General features: G+C 43.0%; 1 protein-coding gene across 5 annotated transcripts in view; it reads right to left on the bottom strand.

Annotated features, from left to right (window-relative positions):
* The window catches only part of LOC311042418 (neurobeachin-like protein 2), a 67,705-nt gene extending 48,414 nt beyond the window's left edge, over nucleotides 1-19,291 (bottom strand). For 4 of the 5 annotated variants that reach the window (XR_014600506.1, XR_014600507.1, XM_084053134.1 and 1 more), the window contains exons 1-11: nucleotides 19,210-19,291; nucleotides 17,071-17,183; nucleotides 15,733-15,815; nucleotides 12,269-12,354; nucleotides 10,012-10,321; nucleotides 8,383-8,489; nucleotides 6,327-6,413; nucleotides 4,334-4,417; nucleotides 3,843-3,941; nucleotides 1,997-2,664; nucleotides 1,215-1,347 (exon numbers count right to left, since the gene is read on the bottom strand). Coding sequence is in view for 3 of the 5 variants with exons in the window: in XM_084053134.1 (XP_083909260.1) it covers nucleotides 1,215-1,347; nucleotides 1,997-2,664; nucleotides 3,843-3,941; nucleotides 4,334-4,417; nucleotides 6,327-6,413; nucleotides 8,383-8,489; nucleotides 10,012-10,321; nucleotides 12,269-12,354; nucleotides 15,733-15,815; nucleotides 17,071-17,183; nucleotides 19,210-19,287 (1,848 nt within the window). In the remaining 2 variants the exon portion in view is untranslated. The remainder of the gene's footprint in view (nucleotides 1-1,214; nucleotides 1,348-1,996; nucleotides 2,665-3,842; nucleotides 3,942-4,333; nucleotides 4,418-6,326; nucleotides 6,414-8,382; nucleotides 8,490-10,011; nucleotides 10,322-12,268; nucleotides 12,355-15,732; nucleotides 15,816-17,070; nucleotides 17,184-19,209) is intronic. The other variant, XM_084053136.1, reaches the window with a different exon arrangement.
* Between the last annotated feature and the right edge of the window lie 467 nt (nucleotides 19,292-19,758).

Raw genomic sequence — 19,758 nt, 5'->3', positions numbered from 1 at the left:
CATCAGCGATGTACTCGATTCTATCTTCTCCCTGCTGGGTTTTAACAACACTAGAGATGTAAACTGAACAAGGACCTTACAGCTGACCATGTGAAAATGAGTTACAATTATTAATAAAAACTATTACTGATGCTGCTACAGTGTCTGAGGAGTGAGGACATACAATATCTGAGGACACTCAAAAAACAAATTGCAAGCTACCCTGTACAATAAAAACATTCTCACTTCTAAATGATTCTTCAGACTCCAAATGCGCACAGTTAAAAGGCTGAGGATTTCTGCTGTGTAGAAGGCTGGCAGTGAGCTAGCTTTCTGTAAAGGTCACAGGTCTGAAAGGTCTAACTCGGCTTACTCTCGTATTCATTATCAGAACAAAAGCTGCATTTTATGAAAAGGTGGAAAAACAGGACGGGTGGCATGCAGTCACACAGCTCACAGCTTGCAACCTTTTTTTGTCAGAGAACTCCTCCACAATATGACGGTGTTCGGAAATTGAATTCAAGTTCAATTAAATTCCACTTTATCGTCAATCTCTGGCTACACAAGAGCACAAGGAAGAAGCCAAACAAAACAAAGCTAAATCTACACACGCACACGCACACACACACACAGCAGCGTTGATTTCGTCGACTACAACTATGACGAAAAATGTTCGTCGACTACCTTTTTTCACTGACGAAAACTAAATAAAAACGAAATAAAAACTAAGCTACGATGACTAAAACTGAGACTAAATAGATTGACAATTTCATCAACAAATAAAATGTTAGGGAGGGACTAGTGGAGAAGAGATCCAGTAGAACTAAAAGACAAGTCATGCTGAAAATATCAGATCTACAAGCTCACAACACGTCGCGAGCTTGTAGATCGGCCATTTTCAGCATGCAACCGAGTGTAAAATCAGCCATTACGACGCCATCAAGGCACCGCCAAAATGCATTTTAGTCGACTATAATCTTATGATATTTTGTCGACAAAAACTAAACAAAAACTAAAACATTTCAGATAAAATATGACTAAAACTAAATGGAATGTTATTCAAAAGACTATGACTAAAACGAAATCAAAATTTGCTGTCAAAATCAGCACACACAGTTAGCAGCAGTATGTGCCAAACCTTAAGGCTGCTTCATACTTAATTGTCGCAAGAGTGTGGCAAATTCGTATTTTCAGATACTTTTTTGCTTGTTTGTTGAAGTATAAATACATCTTACCCAGCAAGAGTCATTGAGTGGTGTCTCTGGCAGTGGGACGGCCATGTAGTCTTTCTTAGTGCACACAGCTACAACCAGCACACCCTCCGTTGTGAAGAAGGCCTCTAGTCCGGTACCACTGGCTGTAAAGAAACTTTACAAAAAATACAAACCGCTTTACAGTGATAGACAGTAGGCTGTCTCTAGGGCATATACAGTAAGTCATTATATAAACAGTTGTATTTATATACTGTACGTATATCTCTCATCCTATAATTCTACAAAGCTCTGTGTGTGCTGCGTGCCCAAAATCTCTTCTGCCCGGTTCTCCTCAGTGGCTAGAGCAATTGATCCGCATTTGCACACAGCCATTGACCATTACCATGTGCACGGAACACCGAAGCCCGTTTTTCTCTTTGCCAAATCATGTGCGTGAAACAAGCACCGGTGTTGCCACATCCGTGAAACAAGCGGACCATCTGTGAAACAAGCGGACCATGACGCACTCTTGGTGCTCATATTCCCCGACGGGTATGGTCTACTCTAGTATATATATATTTTGCCTTTAATTTTTTTTTCCTCAAATTGGAACTTTGATAAAATCGAAGAATTTCAAACGTATTTAATGATGAACCTTTTAACAAAATATCGGTCAAAGCATTGGTAATCTGTGGTAGGACTCTCCGAAATGGAGATCGGCATTGGACCCTAAAATCTTGAATCGGTTGGGGTCTATTACACATTTACATCCTGTGTCTCATTAAATGTCTCCATGCATCACCTGCCTCACTGTGGTCCTGTACCTGTACAGCTGTTTCCTGCGCGGGCCCTTTCCCATGTTGTACTGATGCCCCCCCGTCCCAGTGTTGCTGGCTGGCGCAGCGCCGGACGAGGAGAAGTCCTGGCCGCAGGGGGGGAACTCCGTGTTAAGGCAGACCCAGGCGTGAAAGGCAAAGCCACCGCCCGGCCACCGCTGGACCGTGGGAACCATGATGCCCGCCATGGGGGGCGTAAGATCAAAATATTGCAAGGCGCTGTCCCGGCCGTCCCTGGCCGCCATCGCCGACAGCACCCGGATGATCCGGGTGCAGTAAGGGTGCGTTCCCTTCGCCTGCCCGACGGCGCCATCCTCCCGATCCACCCTGAGCAGCCGGAGCAAGCCCTTCAGCTCCTCCGGCCTGAGGCAGAGCGACCCCAGGGACTGGAGCAGTCCCAGCAAGGCGTCGGCACACTGTCGGTCCAGACACTGGGGCTGGGACAGGACCTGGAGGAGAGCGCCCACCATGCCCGCCTCCACCGCTACGGTGCGGCAAGACAGGGAGCCCCCGCACACGGTGGCCAGCCACTGGGCCACCAGCAGCTGGAGGTCCCGCTGGCCAGAGAGTTCAGGGAGCCACTGTAACAGCAGCAGTAGGGGCTGGTCGTTGCTGATGCCCAGGTGGTGGGCATGGGCGTGCTCACCCTCTACCGCCTGGTGAGAGAGAGAGAGAGAGAGAGAGACAGAGAGAGATCTTTAGGACTTTATTTGCAAGTGAACAGATCTGATTTGCGTATTCAGACACCTTCAACCTATAATAATATAATAACTTTATTTATATATCACTTTTCAAAACATGAGTTACAAAGTGCTGAACAGCAGTTGGAGCATAAGATATGTAAGTGAGGTCAAATAAAACAAACTTGTTTAAAAAAAAGCATAAGGGATATAAATTAATATGAAAATAATGCTGTGGTAACGATGTAACAACACATAATGCTTAGCTTATGCTCAGTGTCCAAAGTGTCCAGACTGAGACATATCCGATTCCAATCTGGAGAGGCCGGATATTTGGGCTTTCGATTGATAGATTGAATACTTTATAAACATGTTTGCAAAAAGTACAGCGGTACGATTACACAATAATGCTAAAAGGATAACACAAAAAGCCCAGAGGGCTTGTTTCCATTGTGGGCCTATTTATGGTACATAGCCTGATACAGGTTGAGGGAAAACTAGAGTGGAACAGAACTGTGTATTGTTCTTCAAAGGGCCCGAACGGTCGATGTTTTCAGGTCAACAGTGGTCCTAATACAATAACACTGAGGAATGAGGTAGCTGGTTAGAACAACTGCACAACCTAATTCTATTTCCCTCCATTCCATCCTTGTTTTAGTCAGTTCCCGTCATTAATCAGTAGAATTTTATCACGTGGTTGGTTCTAATGTGCAGCTGGACTCTCCCCTGTAACCTGCTGAATGTTCTGATTGCATGCTGTGAGACATTATGTACAATAGAGATGCCGTACTATTTCATTGTGTTGTATTACCGTATGTTTTAGAAATGAACCACTTTCACCCTTGTGCCACTATTTTGGGCATGACATTATAGGAGAATATTTTCTCAAAAACGTGTTCCTTGTTCCAAGGTTTAATTTTTTTTATAGATCCACAAGCTCCCAAAGCATCACACCGTGATGACATTTTTTAATAGCTCAAGTATAAAGTAGGGCTCAAGTGGTTAAGTCTAATTATAATCGTTACTATCCCCCATCGTCCCCAGAGGCTAAATCAGACACAGCTCCTTCCCTCGGCAAATCAAATATAAAATGTACCGATTCTAATGACTTCTACAACCCCGATGATAATCAGGACAGATAATGAATGAGTCACCATGTTCATTAACTCCTGCAGAAGCCTCTTGGTTGGTTGACCCTGGCTCTTCAAGACGTCAGACAGCTGGGAGTAGCCAATCCGCTCCTTGAAGACCTCCTGGGACGCAGAGAGAGGAACAGACAGAAATAGGTTGGTGGGGGAAATAAAGGCTGCTCTATAGGGAAAATAGATCTGGCTGGCATACTTCCATCCAATGGAAGGGGCCACGCTGTGAAACTTCCCAGATGAACAGGAAAGAAATGCCATTCCTTTGCCAGATTCTCACTCAATACTGAAAGTATGTTGTGTCAAAACGATATACTAGACTAGAGTGTTATACTGTAGTACTGGATGTTAAAGAAAAAAAAGCAGAGAAGGGAGGGTTAAGATGTGCGTGTGGCCTCATTCCAAACTAATTCATCTAAAATGTAACTATTCCAAAAATGTATGTATTTAACCTTATTGAATATACTGTATAAGACATATGTAGTACACAAGAAGGGCCTCACCTTAGCAGCTGGGGAGTTACTCATGATAGCTGTGAGGACTCCTAACGCGTGAACCGTGATACTGTCTGATCCCTTCTTCCATACCTACATGTGGAGAGGGTTATACATATATATAGTTACAATAATATAGTTATTACACATCAACATTATTATTATTATTATTATTATTACCATTATTATTAATTCATTATTATTATGAATTCATCATTATTATTATTCATTATATATTATGAAAAATCTAATGTATTTATTTAAGTTTTTTATATTATGGTTGGTAATCAACACAAGTGAAAAAGTAATACAAAGTGTGGTGAATTGCAGAATCACAACATATTGAAGAATCATGAACTTATCAAATGAAATCGTGGCCCAAGAATTGTGATAAAATGGTGATCACCAGGCTTACTACACAAGACCCCAAAAAGACAGATATCCACATTGTGCAGAAAGTGAAGAAGCACAACAGTGAACCGTTTCAAATCATTCACCGGATTGAAGAAATGAAAAAGAAACTCCCCAAGAATCAAACATCAGTGTTCTGCAGCTTCAGACAGAGAAGACGTGTCTTTCCCACGGCACACAATATTCAAAGATTGGGGTGAAAGTAATGAAGTAGTCACACTCAGGTATCAATATCTCCTTTGTCTTTAGCAGTGTCAGGCCCCGGCATGCAGACACCAAAAACATAACCAATAAACCGTTTGAAAAAATAAAATAAAAAAAGGAATCAAGATCTGCCAGAGAGTCGAAATTACGACACCGACCACGCCCATTAGCATGCATCATCCAAACAAAACAAAAAGAGATATACAGTGTCAATCAGAATCAAACCAACCAAACAGACAAAACAAAGAATAAATCATGTCAATCATAACAGTCTGACAGCTCACGAACACCACTGGATACAAGAGATAGAATAACCCATGTGACGCATGCATGGAAAAATGACCCTCTCGCCTCCCCATGCACCATACACACCCATCTCATGCCCCCCCCCCCCCCCCGCTGCCCAGGGCTGTCAACAGGAAACTCAGCCTCTCATTCTGAATGGCAGGTAAAAGCAGTGGTTGTCACGGCTATTATTGGTTGTCACGGTGGTTGTCACGGCGATTATTACATAATCGTCTAATCGCAATTATTTGAGATATTCAATGGCCAAACACACAAACACACAATTAAATCACTAATTGCAATTATTTGAGTGACAATTAATCGTCAACTTAAATTTGTAATCGTGACAGCCCTAGTCACAGCCCACGGGTGGATACTGCACGTAGGCTCCCAAATAATTGTCAAAAAACTCAGATTTTAGTGATAATATAACATTAACATAAAAAAACTAAATCATGGTATTTTTTCTTTAAAACCTTGAAAAGTGAGTTTTCATTGTGATACTGCGGAGTAGGAACTTAATGTATACTATGTGAGTTACATTGATCCAAGCCGGAACACAATCAATTGATTGATCATAACATGCTCTGAAAATGAATGCGGCCCACCCATCTGACCTACTGTGTGTGTGTGTGTGTGTGTGTGTGTGTGTGTGTGTGTGTGTGTGTGTGTGTGTGTGTGTGTGTGTGTGTGTGTGTGTGTGTGTGTGTGTGTGTGTGTGTGTGTGTGTGTGTGTGTGTGTGTGTGTGTGTGTGTGTGTGCGAGAGAGAGAGACAGTCTAAGAGTGGGCGTGCGATTAAACCAGACCAGATTAAACCAGACCAGCCAGGCCACAGAATTCAACATAAAGAAGCGAATGCCGTTCATAACCTGCATCGTTTACAAATGATGCATCGAGTGCTGACAGCTTCCTGTGTACAGCTTCCTGTTTAAAGGACTGAGACTTGCAGTGAGAAAGGAGGGGCATAGACTGAGTTTCCTGCTAGCAGACAGACAGCTATAGACAGACAGACAGACAGCTAGACAGACCAAACCACACCACACCACACCACACCAAACCAGACCAGACCAGACCTATGTTGACATTCCAGGGGGAAAGTACCTTGTCCACTTCCACCTCAGTGAGTAAACGTGTGGTGAGGTCATACACACCCTCACGCTCCGCTCTACTCCTGCTGCTCTTATAGAGCTACAGGACACACACACACACACACACACACACACAAACACACACGCACACACACACACAGACACAATTCATCACAAAAGACATAGACATGGTTAACATTGAGAGTTGCAGAGACGTTAAGCCTAATTTATACTCAAATCGTGCACCGTGTCTCACACCGAAAATAGCCGATGTACCAGCTCACACAGTGTGTCACGCTGTGCTGCGCTGTGAGCTTCTACATTGGCTATTTTCAATGCAGGACACAGCGTGCCGTGCACCCAGGTATAAATTAGGCTTCATGCGTCTCACCGTTGCAGATGCAGGACGATACGTGCTGTGCAGTGTACCGACAGCTGTACACACATAACATTAGCCAGTCAGCATGACAGGAATATTGTTTTTTTTTTTATGACATTTCACACACAGGAAGAAGATATCAGCCAGCAGACGTGCTCAGACAGTTTTATACAGAAACAGCACTGACAGACAGATAGACAGACAGACAGACAGACAGACAGACAGACAGACAGACAGACAGACAGACAGACAGACAGACAGACATGACAGACATGACAGACAGACAGACAGACAGACCAACCCATAGACAGACATAGATATCAACCTACAGTCAGGCAGGATAGGATAACACTTGTCAAACCCCCAGGGGGGGAATTCAGGGTGTTACAGAGGCAAGCAGTAAAAAGAGTAAATAAAGACTTAACAGTACACAACAATGAACAATACATACAGCGATAAGCAATACAACAATAGATACAACAATAAACTAGACTTGCTCGCAGACACACCCCCACACACACACAATAACAATAGATAAATTGCATGAATTTGTTACAGCCCATATACAGATACACAAGAGTCAACCAAAAATGTTGTGGTTTTTGTGTATAATATACACAAAAAACACAACATTTTTGGTTGACTCTTGTCCATATTATGGGATCTGATAAATAATCCTTCATCTTGACACAATAAAGTACACACACACACACACACACACACACACACACACACACACACACGTAGTCAGACCATCACAGATCTCTGCCTACCGATGGGGACCTGGGGACATACCTACCAGATATACTGTAGCAACGTACTGTACACAGACCAACAGACAGAGAGACAAACCCATCGACAGACAGGCAGACTGACATCCTACAGACGGACAGGCAGACAGACATCCTACAGACAGACAGACAGACAGGCAGAGACACACTGTACCAACCTACAGACGGACAAGAAAACAGAGGGAGAGACAAACTTTACAAACTGTACAGAAACAAGCTGGATAATGGAGTTTACAGAAACATGGATAATGGACTTTACAGAAATATGGATCTGGAGTTTTTAGGAACATGGATAAGGGAGTTTATAGAAACATGGATATTGAGTTTATAGAAACATGGATATGGACTTTACAGAAATATGGATCTGGAGTTTTTAGGAACATGGATAAGGGAGTTTATAGAAACATGGATATGGAGTTTATAGAAACATGAATATGGAGTTTATAGAGACATGGATATGGAGTTTTTAGGAACACGGATAATGGAGTTTACAGAAACATGGATATGGAGTTCACAGAAACATGGATATGGAGTAGGGGTGTGCCACTAATTTCACGATACTATACGATACACGATATTGGGCTCACAGTATCGATACGATACGATATATGGGACTTTTTTATAATGAAAATATATGGTGGGGGGGAAGCAAATGCAAACAAATACTTCTGTTTTTGCATTATTTTTATTGCCAAAAGAAAAGTTAAAAAAAATTAAATATTATCATTATTATTTTATTTATTTAAAAAAAAAACGCCAAAACGATACATATCGTCACGAAAACGTATTGCGATATATCGTGGGACGATATATCGGCACACTCCTAATGTGGAGTTTTTAGGAACATGGCTACAGTATATGAAGTTTACAGTGTGACGGCTGTGGACTGGGGTTCTAACCTTGCTGTTCTGGATCAGTCGGAGGATGTGTTCAAAGCAGTTGTTCTTCAGGAACACGGCCTGCAGGACGGGCCTGTCAGAACACTGCAGGATCTCCGGCACAGCAGCTAAACCACCACAAACACACAACATGTACACCAGTTTAATTAAACAACACACTGAATGCCTTTCTGAATAGTTCAAATTCACATTGAGATACTTGTACAGGTTGAGGTCTTGTTTTGGTATTTTTGCAAAAGGTTGGTTGCTGGACTTTTTGTGTCTCAGCTTAACTACGGTGATACTATTTGTAGGTTTGACCGTTCAGCTATACATTTTATTACAATATATCCTCATCACTGTACTCTTCACTTATACATCTATGCTGGGTAAGCTACAGTACCTTACCATACCCATTTATGTCTATGAAATTAATTCAAGGACTCCAACGGAAACAAGTCTGCAAGGACCTTTTGGTCGGACCTTTTAGACAAAAGTATTATAAATGTAACTGTGTTGTTTTACATTATTTTAACCACTTAAACCCTCTATAGCAGGGATCTTCAACGTTTTCAGGCCAAGGACCCCCTAGCTGAGAAAGAGATGAAGCAGGGACCCCCTCTATATTGTATAAACTTGTTGTTGTTGTGTTTCGGATTAAACTTTTTTTGTTTACTTGGTCTTGCTCTTTTTTCCCTCTACACCTATACCTCTTTGATGCTAGGGTTCAAGTGGTTCATGTAAAAGAATTAAATCATATCACACAAAGATTTGGCAGACCCCCTGTAGTAACTCTGAGGACCTCCTAGGGGTCCCGGACCCCCTGTTGAAGACCCCTGCTCTGAGTTTGCACTGTACTCGTTAGCTCTTTTGTCCTTTTACACCAAAACCTGATTTTGTTTTTGTTTTTAATTCTGCTTTGGATTTGTGTAACTGTTGCACATTTCTGTAATGGTTGCTTGTTTTCTTATGTTAGTTTCTAAACTGCTTTGGCGCTGTCTTGGCCAGGTCTCACTTGTAAAAGAGGTTTGTAACCTCAATGTGACTTCCTGGTTAAATAAAGGTTATGTATACCATTGGCTCATCCTGGCACACATGCATAATATTGACAGATTTCACACTTATCTGACACCGGGGAAATAAGCCTGACCGCAACGCTTGCTGAAAGGCCTGACACTGTGATGGAGGAAGAGAATGCACTCTGACAATGAAGAAAGCTTTGCCAACACTATCACATGTATACTAACTGTCACAGCAATACGTTATTGGGAAATAAACCCAGAGAGGGTGTTGCAGGACCGATGAACTGTACTTCATCCCTTACGTATTTAGTTTAGCTTTCTTTTTGTCCGTTTTATTTGTTTAGGAGAGATTTTGGTTCACTTGGTGTTTTGTTGTTTGGTTAAATCAGTGCATCTGTCAAAATCAGTATACCACTTTATATAGCCAATCAACAAAACCTTTTGGAAATACATTTTAAAAATCGTGATTTTCTTTTAAAAAAACACAAATCTTCTCTTCTGTGTCTTCTCCTTTGTAGCGACTTTGCAACCAGTAACCCACCCGCGGCCAAATACACATCAATTTGAGGCTCCATGACATGACATTTTTCGAGAACTACCGTTCTAAAAATTGCTGATTCTATCTTACTCAGCATGTGCCTCTGGAGGGCGATCAGGCTGTCCTCCCAGCTCCGTGTGTCCGCCTCCTCGCTGCCCAGGGTCGGCGGCCGGTTCCAGTTGAGGAGCTGGAAGAAGTCGTCCAGTATGACCCTGATCTCCACCTGTCGCTCCGCAGGGCTGCTGGAGTGCAGGAGGTGGATCATTGCGGTCAGGCACTGCAAGGTCAGCCGTAGCAGTGCGGGGTCCTTGGGCTCCGGAGAGGTCCGACAGCACCAGGCTCGCAGAACCGAGAACTGGTCCTTGACGGCGTGAGGGGTGACGGTGAGCAGGCCGTTCTTCTGGAAGACATTTGTGTTGTGGAGAGGACACAACGAGTGATTGATTGATTGATTGAATACTTTATTAACACTTTGCAAAGACAAGCACAGGGAAGTACAGTTCAATACAAGGTCTGTTAAGACGATTTTAAACCCAAGAAACTGTTCGCCTACTGTGATATGCCCAGAATACCGACACTAGGGTTCATGTGGATAAAATAAATATCTTTTCTTAGCTCTTGTCCTGTCCTAATACTGAAACTCCCCTTATCTGGTCCTCTAGAATAACAGCAATGTTTTCTGAGCACTGTCATTCTGACCTTGGGCTACTTTGGAGCTTTTTTATAATCCTTTATTTATCCAGGGTGAGGACTGAGCACGAATGCTCTTTTTCAGTAACGCTGTGCTTCACATTCACACACGCACGCACATTAAAAGCTGGGAACTGCACTGCACACCACATAGTCCAGGGGCCAACACTGATATTCAACACAAATTGGTACCACCTAAGGTGACCGTAAAGTTTTTGTATTTTTGTCTTCCTACATGTCTCTAGTTTATATTTTGGTATGATAACCCTTCCAATCTTGTAGCTTAATGGCAGTTATCACTACCTACCGGCTAATGTATCCGGTAGGAGACACAAAGTAGAATCTTTGTGTCTCCTACCCCGGGCATCAAATTATTGCGACAAAAAACAAATATATCCATGTATTCAAGGCTTCATGGGGTGTGCAATTGATAGAAAATAAATATTTTTTTGGGTGAACTCCTCCTTTAAGTTTTTCAGGGGGACTCTCTACCCATTCAGCTCTGACCACCACAGACCGAAGGAGGGTCAACTTTTACAAGCTTATGGAAAGCAGTCTTTTTGCAAACACCAAAAATCTGAGAAGTTATCAATTGCACACCCCATGAAGCCTTGAATACATGGATATATTTTGTTTTTTGTCGCAATAATTTGATGCCCGGGGTAGGAGACACAAAAATTCTACTTTGTGTCTCCTACCGGATACATTAGCCAGTAGGTAGTGATAACTGCCATTAAGCTACAAGATTGGAAGGGTTATCATACCAAAATATAAACTAGAGACATGTAGGAAGACAAAAATACAAAAACTTTACGGTCACCTTAGGTGGTACCAAAATATGTCTTGGCCCCTGGACTAACAGTCTTATACTGTTTTCCACTGAGCAGCTCCATCGGAGCAGGTCAGGCTGCAGTGCCTTGCTCAAGGGTACTACAATGGTGATAAGGGAGGGTCGGTCATTCGATGTACCACCCAGATTTGTTCTGTTGATCCAGGGAATCGTTTTTTTTTTTTTTTTATCACTTTCGGCCACAAGCACAGTCACTCAGATAGACATAAAAAAAAGTAGAGAATGCATTCTTTCTTTCTTTTTCTTTTGCACCACTGAGAGGACCCGTCCTCTCATCCTGTTCAACACCCAGGCACCAGCCCAGCCCATATGGATAAGTGTAGCGAAATATATCACCCTCCCTGCCTTGCTTCCCTCCCACACACAATTGCATTCGTATAGACGGTCAGCCGAATGGGATTCGAACCCCTAGACCCTGCGGCGGTGGACAGGTACTTTACCCCTACTGTAGGCCCTCCACCACCGAGTGCCCCGTAGAGCAGGGGTCTTCAACCTTTTCAGGCCAAGGACCCCCTAGCTGAGATAGAGATGAAGCAGGGACCCCCTCTATATTGTATAAAATTGTGTTTCAGATAAACTTCTGCTCTTTTTTCCCTCTACACCTATAACTCTTTGCCAAAAATAGCCGATCTACAAGCTCACAACGCCTCGCACTGCGAGGCGTTGTGAGCTTGTAGATCAGCTATTTTTGGCTAAAGTTCTCCTCAGAAAAGGGATGCTAGGATTCAAGTGGTTAAGGGTCCCGGACCCCCTGTTGAAGACCCCTGCGGTAGAGAACGTACTGTGATGATAGAGAGGGAAGAGTACCTTTCCTCCGCTGATCACGGCCCCTTGCAGATGCACCAGCCGCAGTGTGAGCAGCTCTGGGATCTTTTCGCTCTCCTGCAGGCTTTCTGTGGAGACAGAGAGGACAGATATAAAATAAGCCATAGCAACCTTGTCTCCTCTGATACACATAAAGTCATGCCGGAACGGAGGCACCGTGGGGGGAATCAAACAGTCTCCACAGTGGTGGGCAGGAACCTTACCCCTGTGCCACCCGGATGCTAATAAGCTTTTCTTAACCCATTAAGACCTGAGGCTGATTCTACAAATGCCTTCTAAAATCAGTAGTTCTGAAACTTTTTGTTGTGCCAAGGACCCCCAAAATGATATATATTTGGCCACGGACCCCCATCTGAAAATGTTTTGTGCCAGATACCCTCAGAAGAGAAGATGTGTATAAAAATTGCAAAGTTATTCAACATTTTTCAAACACTTTTAAGATTTTCAACAACATGTTTTTTTTTGAGAACCACTATTCTAAACCACTGTTCTAAATCCTAAAAGTTTTCTGAAAAACGTATGTTGCTATATATAGCTAAAATCTAAAATGACACAGATGCTTTCCCGGTCTTAATGGAAATAAAGGGCATTGTTTTGTGTGAATTGCAACCGCTCTGGAAATTCAAAAGATGCCTCCAGACCGTCAAATGAAATGTCTCAACAGGGCAGGGCGAGGGGTGGTTAAGACACGCCTAATCACACATCCGTGTCCCTTTGGCGTTTGCTTGCTGGCAGCTGCATGGCACTGCCGGACAGCCAGTAGCTAATTTCAATCGCAATAGCAGGAGACACGTGATGACCAGCTGCCCCCAAATACCGACCACCGAATGAATGGTGATCACGGCTTAATTGACCAGTACGATGACACACCGGACTGGCTTGCTGCAACAGAGCTGAAGGTCAAAGGACATACGAGTTTGGGCAGCCAGTCACCATTGGTGGTTATAACACAGTCTCTAGGATCTAACGACTTAGCATTCAAATGTCAAGACCTGAATCAATTGGCAATACTACTGAATATCCAAATACATCAGTTGTCAGCTGGGAACTACGTGTTTCTGGGGTTTAGTTACACAACTCTTTAAGCATTCTAGTAGATTTTTCCACCTGAGATGTAACAACCACAGCACCTCAAATCAAATGCTACCCGCAACTGACAATTTAGAGTTTTGTATTTATTCATTGTGCAGCATGGCAGAATAGAAACACCCCAGTAAAATCCCAGCATGTAATATCCCAGCAGCATAGTTATGAACAGTATACCAGCATTAAGCATGTAGGGGCGGCAGTGGCTCAGGGGTAGAGTGGCCGGGTAGAGTGAACTGGAAACCGCAAGGTTCCCAGTTCGATCCCGGGCTCCCCCCGGAGTTAAGGTCCTTACACACCGGCGAATATAGCGAATATACGCAAAATTCGGACTCGTTCCGAATAATTGAAAGACGCTTTTTCGCTTCGCTTTTTCGCTTTTTCGCTCCATGTACGGAGCCATTGACTTTATAAGGTTTTAAAAAAAAACGCATTATTCGCACGGATAAATCGCCCCGGTGTGTAACAACCTTTAGTGTTGAAGTGTCCTTGAGCAAGACGCTGAACCCCTAATTGCTCCCGATGAGCAGGTTGGTGCCTTGCATGGTTTCCTCTGCCATCGGTGTATGAATGTGTGTGTGAATGGGTGAATGTAATGCACAATATATGTAAAGTGCTTTGGGTAACAGCGCTATATAAATGCACCATTTACCATTTATAAACACTACATGAATGATGTTTTTAGCTAAAGATATGGGGCGGCAATAAATATAAATGTGCAAGGGCACGTGGGTAAAGCACTAACAGTCTGCATATGACTGCCAGCATCAAGGTTTACTGTATACCAAACAGAGCAACAAAAGCCTTTCTAATTGGCCAGGTATTGCACAAATAAACGCTTAACATTCTGAAATAAGGCTCGTTGCCGAGTATTATGGCGTAATCTTCCTAATCCATGGAAATACTGAAACTAGTCGAGACAAAGATTTCCCCTGTGGTTTACAGATCAGCACATGCTAATCAAACGTCTTCCTATTAATAGAGGCATTTGGACTCTGGTGATAGAAAGCTGATAATTAGAAGTGTGGTCTTATTATGTTTGTTGGACTGACTGGCCGCTGTACAGGTTCATTTTGGAGTTGCTGAAACTTAACGCAGTGGTTCTCAAACATTTTTATGTCAAAAATGTTTTAAATGTATTTGGCCACGGACCCCCATCTGAAAATATGTTGTGTCAGGGACCCCCATACAAGATTTGTGTTGTTAAAATGTTTCAAAAATATGATGATTGATTTTTTTGAAAAATGGCCGATATACCGGTACAGTATATACTATATACTGTACCGGTATATCGGCCATTTTTCAAAATATACTATATAGGGTTAATTGGTTAAACTCAACTTATTTTGCAGGGAAGTGAACCCCCCCTCAAGGACCCGTGGGGGTCACTGTACTCTACTTTGAGACTTAACGGTCAAAGGTCCAGACCCCACAAAAGCCAAAAGGGGTGTCCATCATCCAACTGCCACTTCCTCTGCTGAAGGGTCCTTGAGCAATAATTGAGGCCTTTCCTGCTTTCTCATTATAAGAACATCAACTAAATGGACTAACAGTAACTGTATTGTTACATCACATCCTGTGTACTGCTAAGTGTCTCAGACCTTCGTCCCTCTGTTTTGCATTGGAACTCCACAGAACCTTTGGATTATACATGTTCCAGAACATGTAATTGTTCATAATCTAATAAAATATATATATTTTAGGGAATATCTGGAAATAGTTTATATAAGAGACCATGTAGCAACTCATAATGTAATAACGGCTCATAATGTAATAAACTAAATGTAATAAAAGCTCATAATGTAATAATTAGCTCATAATCGACCAGTTTGGTTTAAGTTTAATTTACCTCTGTGCACTCAGCACACATCAAAGGGAAATCAAAAGGGTCTATCTTAGAGGAAAAACAGAAACAATAATCCTAAACTTAGGGTTTGGGGTATCTTCTTAACATTAAGTGTGAAGTAACAAGTGAGTTTAGCTAGGTCTTTATCAGGGGAAAACAAACAAAGTCAGCTGACTAGACTCTGGCCTCCATAGAATCTGTTTCTTTCGCAGACTGAGATATCTACTTTTTGATAAAGAAGTAACAGAAAAGAACACTGTGATAAAGAGAAGTATTGAGCGGAGGAAAGGACACTGTTTTATATCAGCTGACTGTGTGCCTGTTGTTTCAAAGTCCATGATATCTCTGTGCTTTTTATTTATACATGAAAACGGAAGCAAGTATGAAAGACATGAAAGGGCATGGATTGGGAAGCAAGACTTCTTCTGGTATGTAAGGTCCAAAAAGGGGAGAGGAGAGGAGAGGAGAGGAGAGGACAGAAGAGGAGAGGAGATGAACATAAGGAATGACTCACCATTGAAGAGGGCAGGCAGCTCCTCAGCCACGGGAAGAGGGGAGAACTTGTACTTGTTCCTCTCCAAAAGGCTCACCTCCTCCCTACAACGCACACAATACAATACACACAAAGTGAGTGTGTATGTGTGTGCGTGCATGCATGCGCACGTGTGCGTGCATGTGTCTGCGTCTGCGTCTGCGTCTGCGTCTGCGTCTGCGTCTGCGTGTGCGTGTGCGTGTGCGTGTGCGTGGGAGTCATTCCTCTGCCAGTCACCACAACTCACCGAGTACATTTGTACACTGAACTCTTGGGAGTTAAATTAACATTCTGCATGTAAGAAAGGCGTCAAGATGAACCTGTATTGGTTGATTTTTACACTTTGAGTTAAATGAACATTTGACAGTGTACTTGTACAAGTATTATACTTAAGTTTGACAAATTCTGAAAACATTTTGTACTTTTACTTGATGCCAATACTTTTGTCCTTTTATTCAAGTGGAAACGTTAATACAAGCCTTGTAAGTAAATGTTGTTATGTATTTTTGTAGTATTCATATATTGTGGTATTGCTATTTTTACTTAAAAGAGTAGTTCACCCAAAAAAAATATTATTTTCTATCAATTACACACCCCATGAAGCCTTGAATTCATGGAGATTGTTTTGTTTTTGTCGCAATCCTGAACCAATAATTTGATGACAGGTGGCTGCTTAATAGGAGACTCAATTGAGTGAATTCCTACTGGAGACTTCACTGGTCATCAAATTATTGGCTCAGGAATGCGACAAATACAAAGAAATCTCTATGAAGTCGAGGCTTCATGGGGGTGTGTAATTGATAGAAAATAAGTCCTTTTTTGAGCGAACTACTCCTTTAAGTCGAAAGTCTTGACAGTACTTTCTCCACCACTGGTGTCCCAGGCGTTATGAGAGTCATCAATAATGCAGTATGTCCTGCAATGGCTCCAAGAGGCTCAGCACTAATGAGACCATGGATTGTGATTTCTGCAGGGTTTGTGTAAGACTCCTCATTACAGTCTGAGGGTATGTCACCATAATATGAGCGTGGGCATGAGTGCGTGTGCGTGTGTGTGTGTGTGTGTGTGTGTGTGTGTGTGTGTGTGTGTGTGTGTGTGTGCGCACATGTGTAAAGCAAGTATAATTCCAACCCCCACACATTCTTCAAGCGATCTCCACCCCACTCAAGAGTGTAGGGTAAAGCCACACGCACGCACATACACACTCACTCAAAACTTTAAGACATACACTCTCTCTCTCTCTCTCCCACACACACACACACACACACACACACACACATTCCTGTTCTCTCTCTCTCTCTGTGTTTCTCTGTCTCTCACCCTGCCAGTCGTCTCCTCCATGTCTGATAAGGGTCGAAGAGACTTTCACACAGCAGCAGTCCATATTGAACCACCGACTGTAGACCCGACTCATCCTCTGCATCCTTCTTTAACTAGAACACAATAATAACACGCATCATTACAGCAGAAGAAGAAATGGAAGATCAAAGGCCGATGTATACTTTGTCGTACGGCGGTGTCGTGCGGCTGCGGCAAACACAGCTGGTCCTGTATGCCATTTTGGTTTTCCTATAGGACGGCACGCGGGCAGGAGCACTTGTTTTGGTTCAGTCCACGTCCTGCGTATGGAGTGTAAAACCCTACTCTCTTTCAAAACTGCCTTAAAAGAACACCTTCAGGAGGCTGCATTTCAAAACTGTCCCCCTGTAAAAGTCATAACCTAGCCCTCCCCCCCTCCAAACTGTTTACTGTACATATTTTTAGTTTTTCTTACCTTTAAACTGTTTATATGATGTTCTGCATAGTAGTGTTTATCTGTCTGTCATTTAATGTCTCCATGAATTGAGTACATGAGGACCCCATTTGAAACAAGCCGTTGCGGCTTTTCTGGGCTTTTTAGCGGTGCCAGCCGCTCTACCTTTGACTATGTCCGTCCGTATGTCCGTATGTCCGTATGTCCGTATGTCCGTTTGTCCGTTTGTCCGTTTCAGCACGGGCTTTAAACAGCTATAACTCCAGTTCGCAGCATGCCAGCAAGTACAAATTTGGTATGTGGACTTAGACCACCAATAGGGACGAGCATTGATTGCTGAAGCCCCGCCCGCCCTATTATAGCGCCACCAGGAGGCCACTGCCTTTAAACAGCTATAACTCCAGTTTGCAGCATGCCACCAAGTCCAAATTTGGTATGTGGACTTACACCACCAATAGGGACGAGCATTAATTGCTGAAGCCCCGCCCCGCCCTATTATAGCGCCACCAGGAGGCCACTCATCAAAGGCACCGCTTCCTTCACACAGGGTGCGATTTTTAGCGGTGCCAGCCGCTCTACACTTGACTTTGTCCGTCCGTATGTCCGTTTGTCCGTTTGTCCGTTTGTCCGTTTGTCCGTTTGAGCACGGGCTTTAAACAGCTATAACTCCAGTTCGCAGCATGCCAGCAAGTCCAAATTTGGTATGTGGACTTAGACCACCAATAGGGACGAGCATTGATTGCTGAAGCCCCGCCCCGCCCTATTATAGCGCCACCAGGAGGCCACTGGCTTTAAACAGCTATAACTCCAGTTTGCAGCATGCCACCAAGTCCAAATTTGGTATGTGGACTTACACCACCAATAGGGACGAGCATTAATTGCTGAAGCCCCGCCCCGCCCTATTATAGCGCCACCAGGAGGCCCCGCCCCAAAGGCACCGCTTCCTTCACACAGGGTGTGATTTTTCAATCCTATCTAGTTGACCTTGTAGTGTGAACTGTACTTCCATGTGCTTTTGTCTATGCAAACTTCTAAATAAAGTATTCAATCAATCAATCAACAAATGCATTACTTTTAAAATCACTTTAGAACAAGGCAGGCCTGCCTACAACGAGGCCTTGAGGTGGATGGGATAGGCTATCACGTTAAGATAATCACTACGCGTTACTACAACTCCTCATTACGTATGAAAAGATGTTACAAGTAGATTCAGCTTTATTTTGAAATCGTGAACTACGGGCAGGATAAAGTCATGGTGACCACACCGATTTCTATTTCAGGCAACAACAAAAAAACACATTCCAATAAACAATGAATAGAAAGGTCACGACCCGCCTACTTCTCTTTTAGCTGTGAACTAGTTGTGCTACTTCTTGTGTGTGTACACATGTCATCATTCTACACAGACAGGAGGATTATTGCCTGATTTATTACTCCGTCGTATGACGGTGTCACTTGCCGCAGTACATCGTCATACAACCGAGTATAAACCAAGCATAAGGCCAGGCAGTCTCTATAGCTCTATCCTCACTACTGTATATCATTCTGTAACTCTGCATAGTTTGTCAGAGCGGGCTGTAGGCCGTAAATAATCACCGCTTGCTGGGAATCAATTGGAGGCCGGCGGAGCCAAAGTAGCGTTATAAATCACCGGATCTCATCCCTTCTGTGAGTTACGAGTAAATAATCTCCTCGTCGGGCCTTACCTGGTTCAGACAAAAGCTTAAAAGCTTGATCGTTTCAACTACAAAACCAGGGGTTTTGTCTTGGTCAATGTTTTCCATATTCCTGCAGGTAGAAGGACAGATAATAGATAGATTAGATAAAATAAATTAGATCAAATAGATTAAATAGATAGACCCCAGGTGCCCACATTTATGAATAATTGACCTGCTACACCAAAAAAGGTGTTTAATTTCTTGACCCAACCCGCGGGTTACAGGTTGGGCATCACTAATACAGTAGATAGATAGACAGACAGACAGACAGACAGACAGACAGACAGATTTAGATTTAAAGCCACACAAATCTGCTATTTACTCTACTGATAGCTTGTAATAGCTTGTAATTGGTTTGCATTTACAAGGTATCCAGTAAATGTAGTTCAGTGCAGGGTGTGGAGGTCATTGTGACATGCGGGCAGCACAATGCCAAATGTTGGTCTGCTTTTCACTGCAGGAGAAGCGCCTCAACACAGTGAGTGACTCACTGTGAGGCGAGGGATGCTTAGTTATTTATGTCACTTTCTTCTAATG

This window comes from Gymnoscopelus microlampas (assembly GCF_963454915.1).
Source record: "Gymnoscopelus microlampas genome assembly, chromosome: 3".
Classification (NCBI taxonomy): domain Eukaryota; kingdom Metazoa; phylum Chordata; class Actinopteri; order Myctophiformes; family Myctophidae; genus Gymnoscopelus; species Gymnoscopelus microlampas.
Note: the sequence above shows the minus strand (reverse complement) of the source record. Positions and strands in the feature narration are given on the sequence as shown.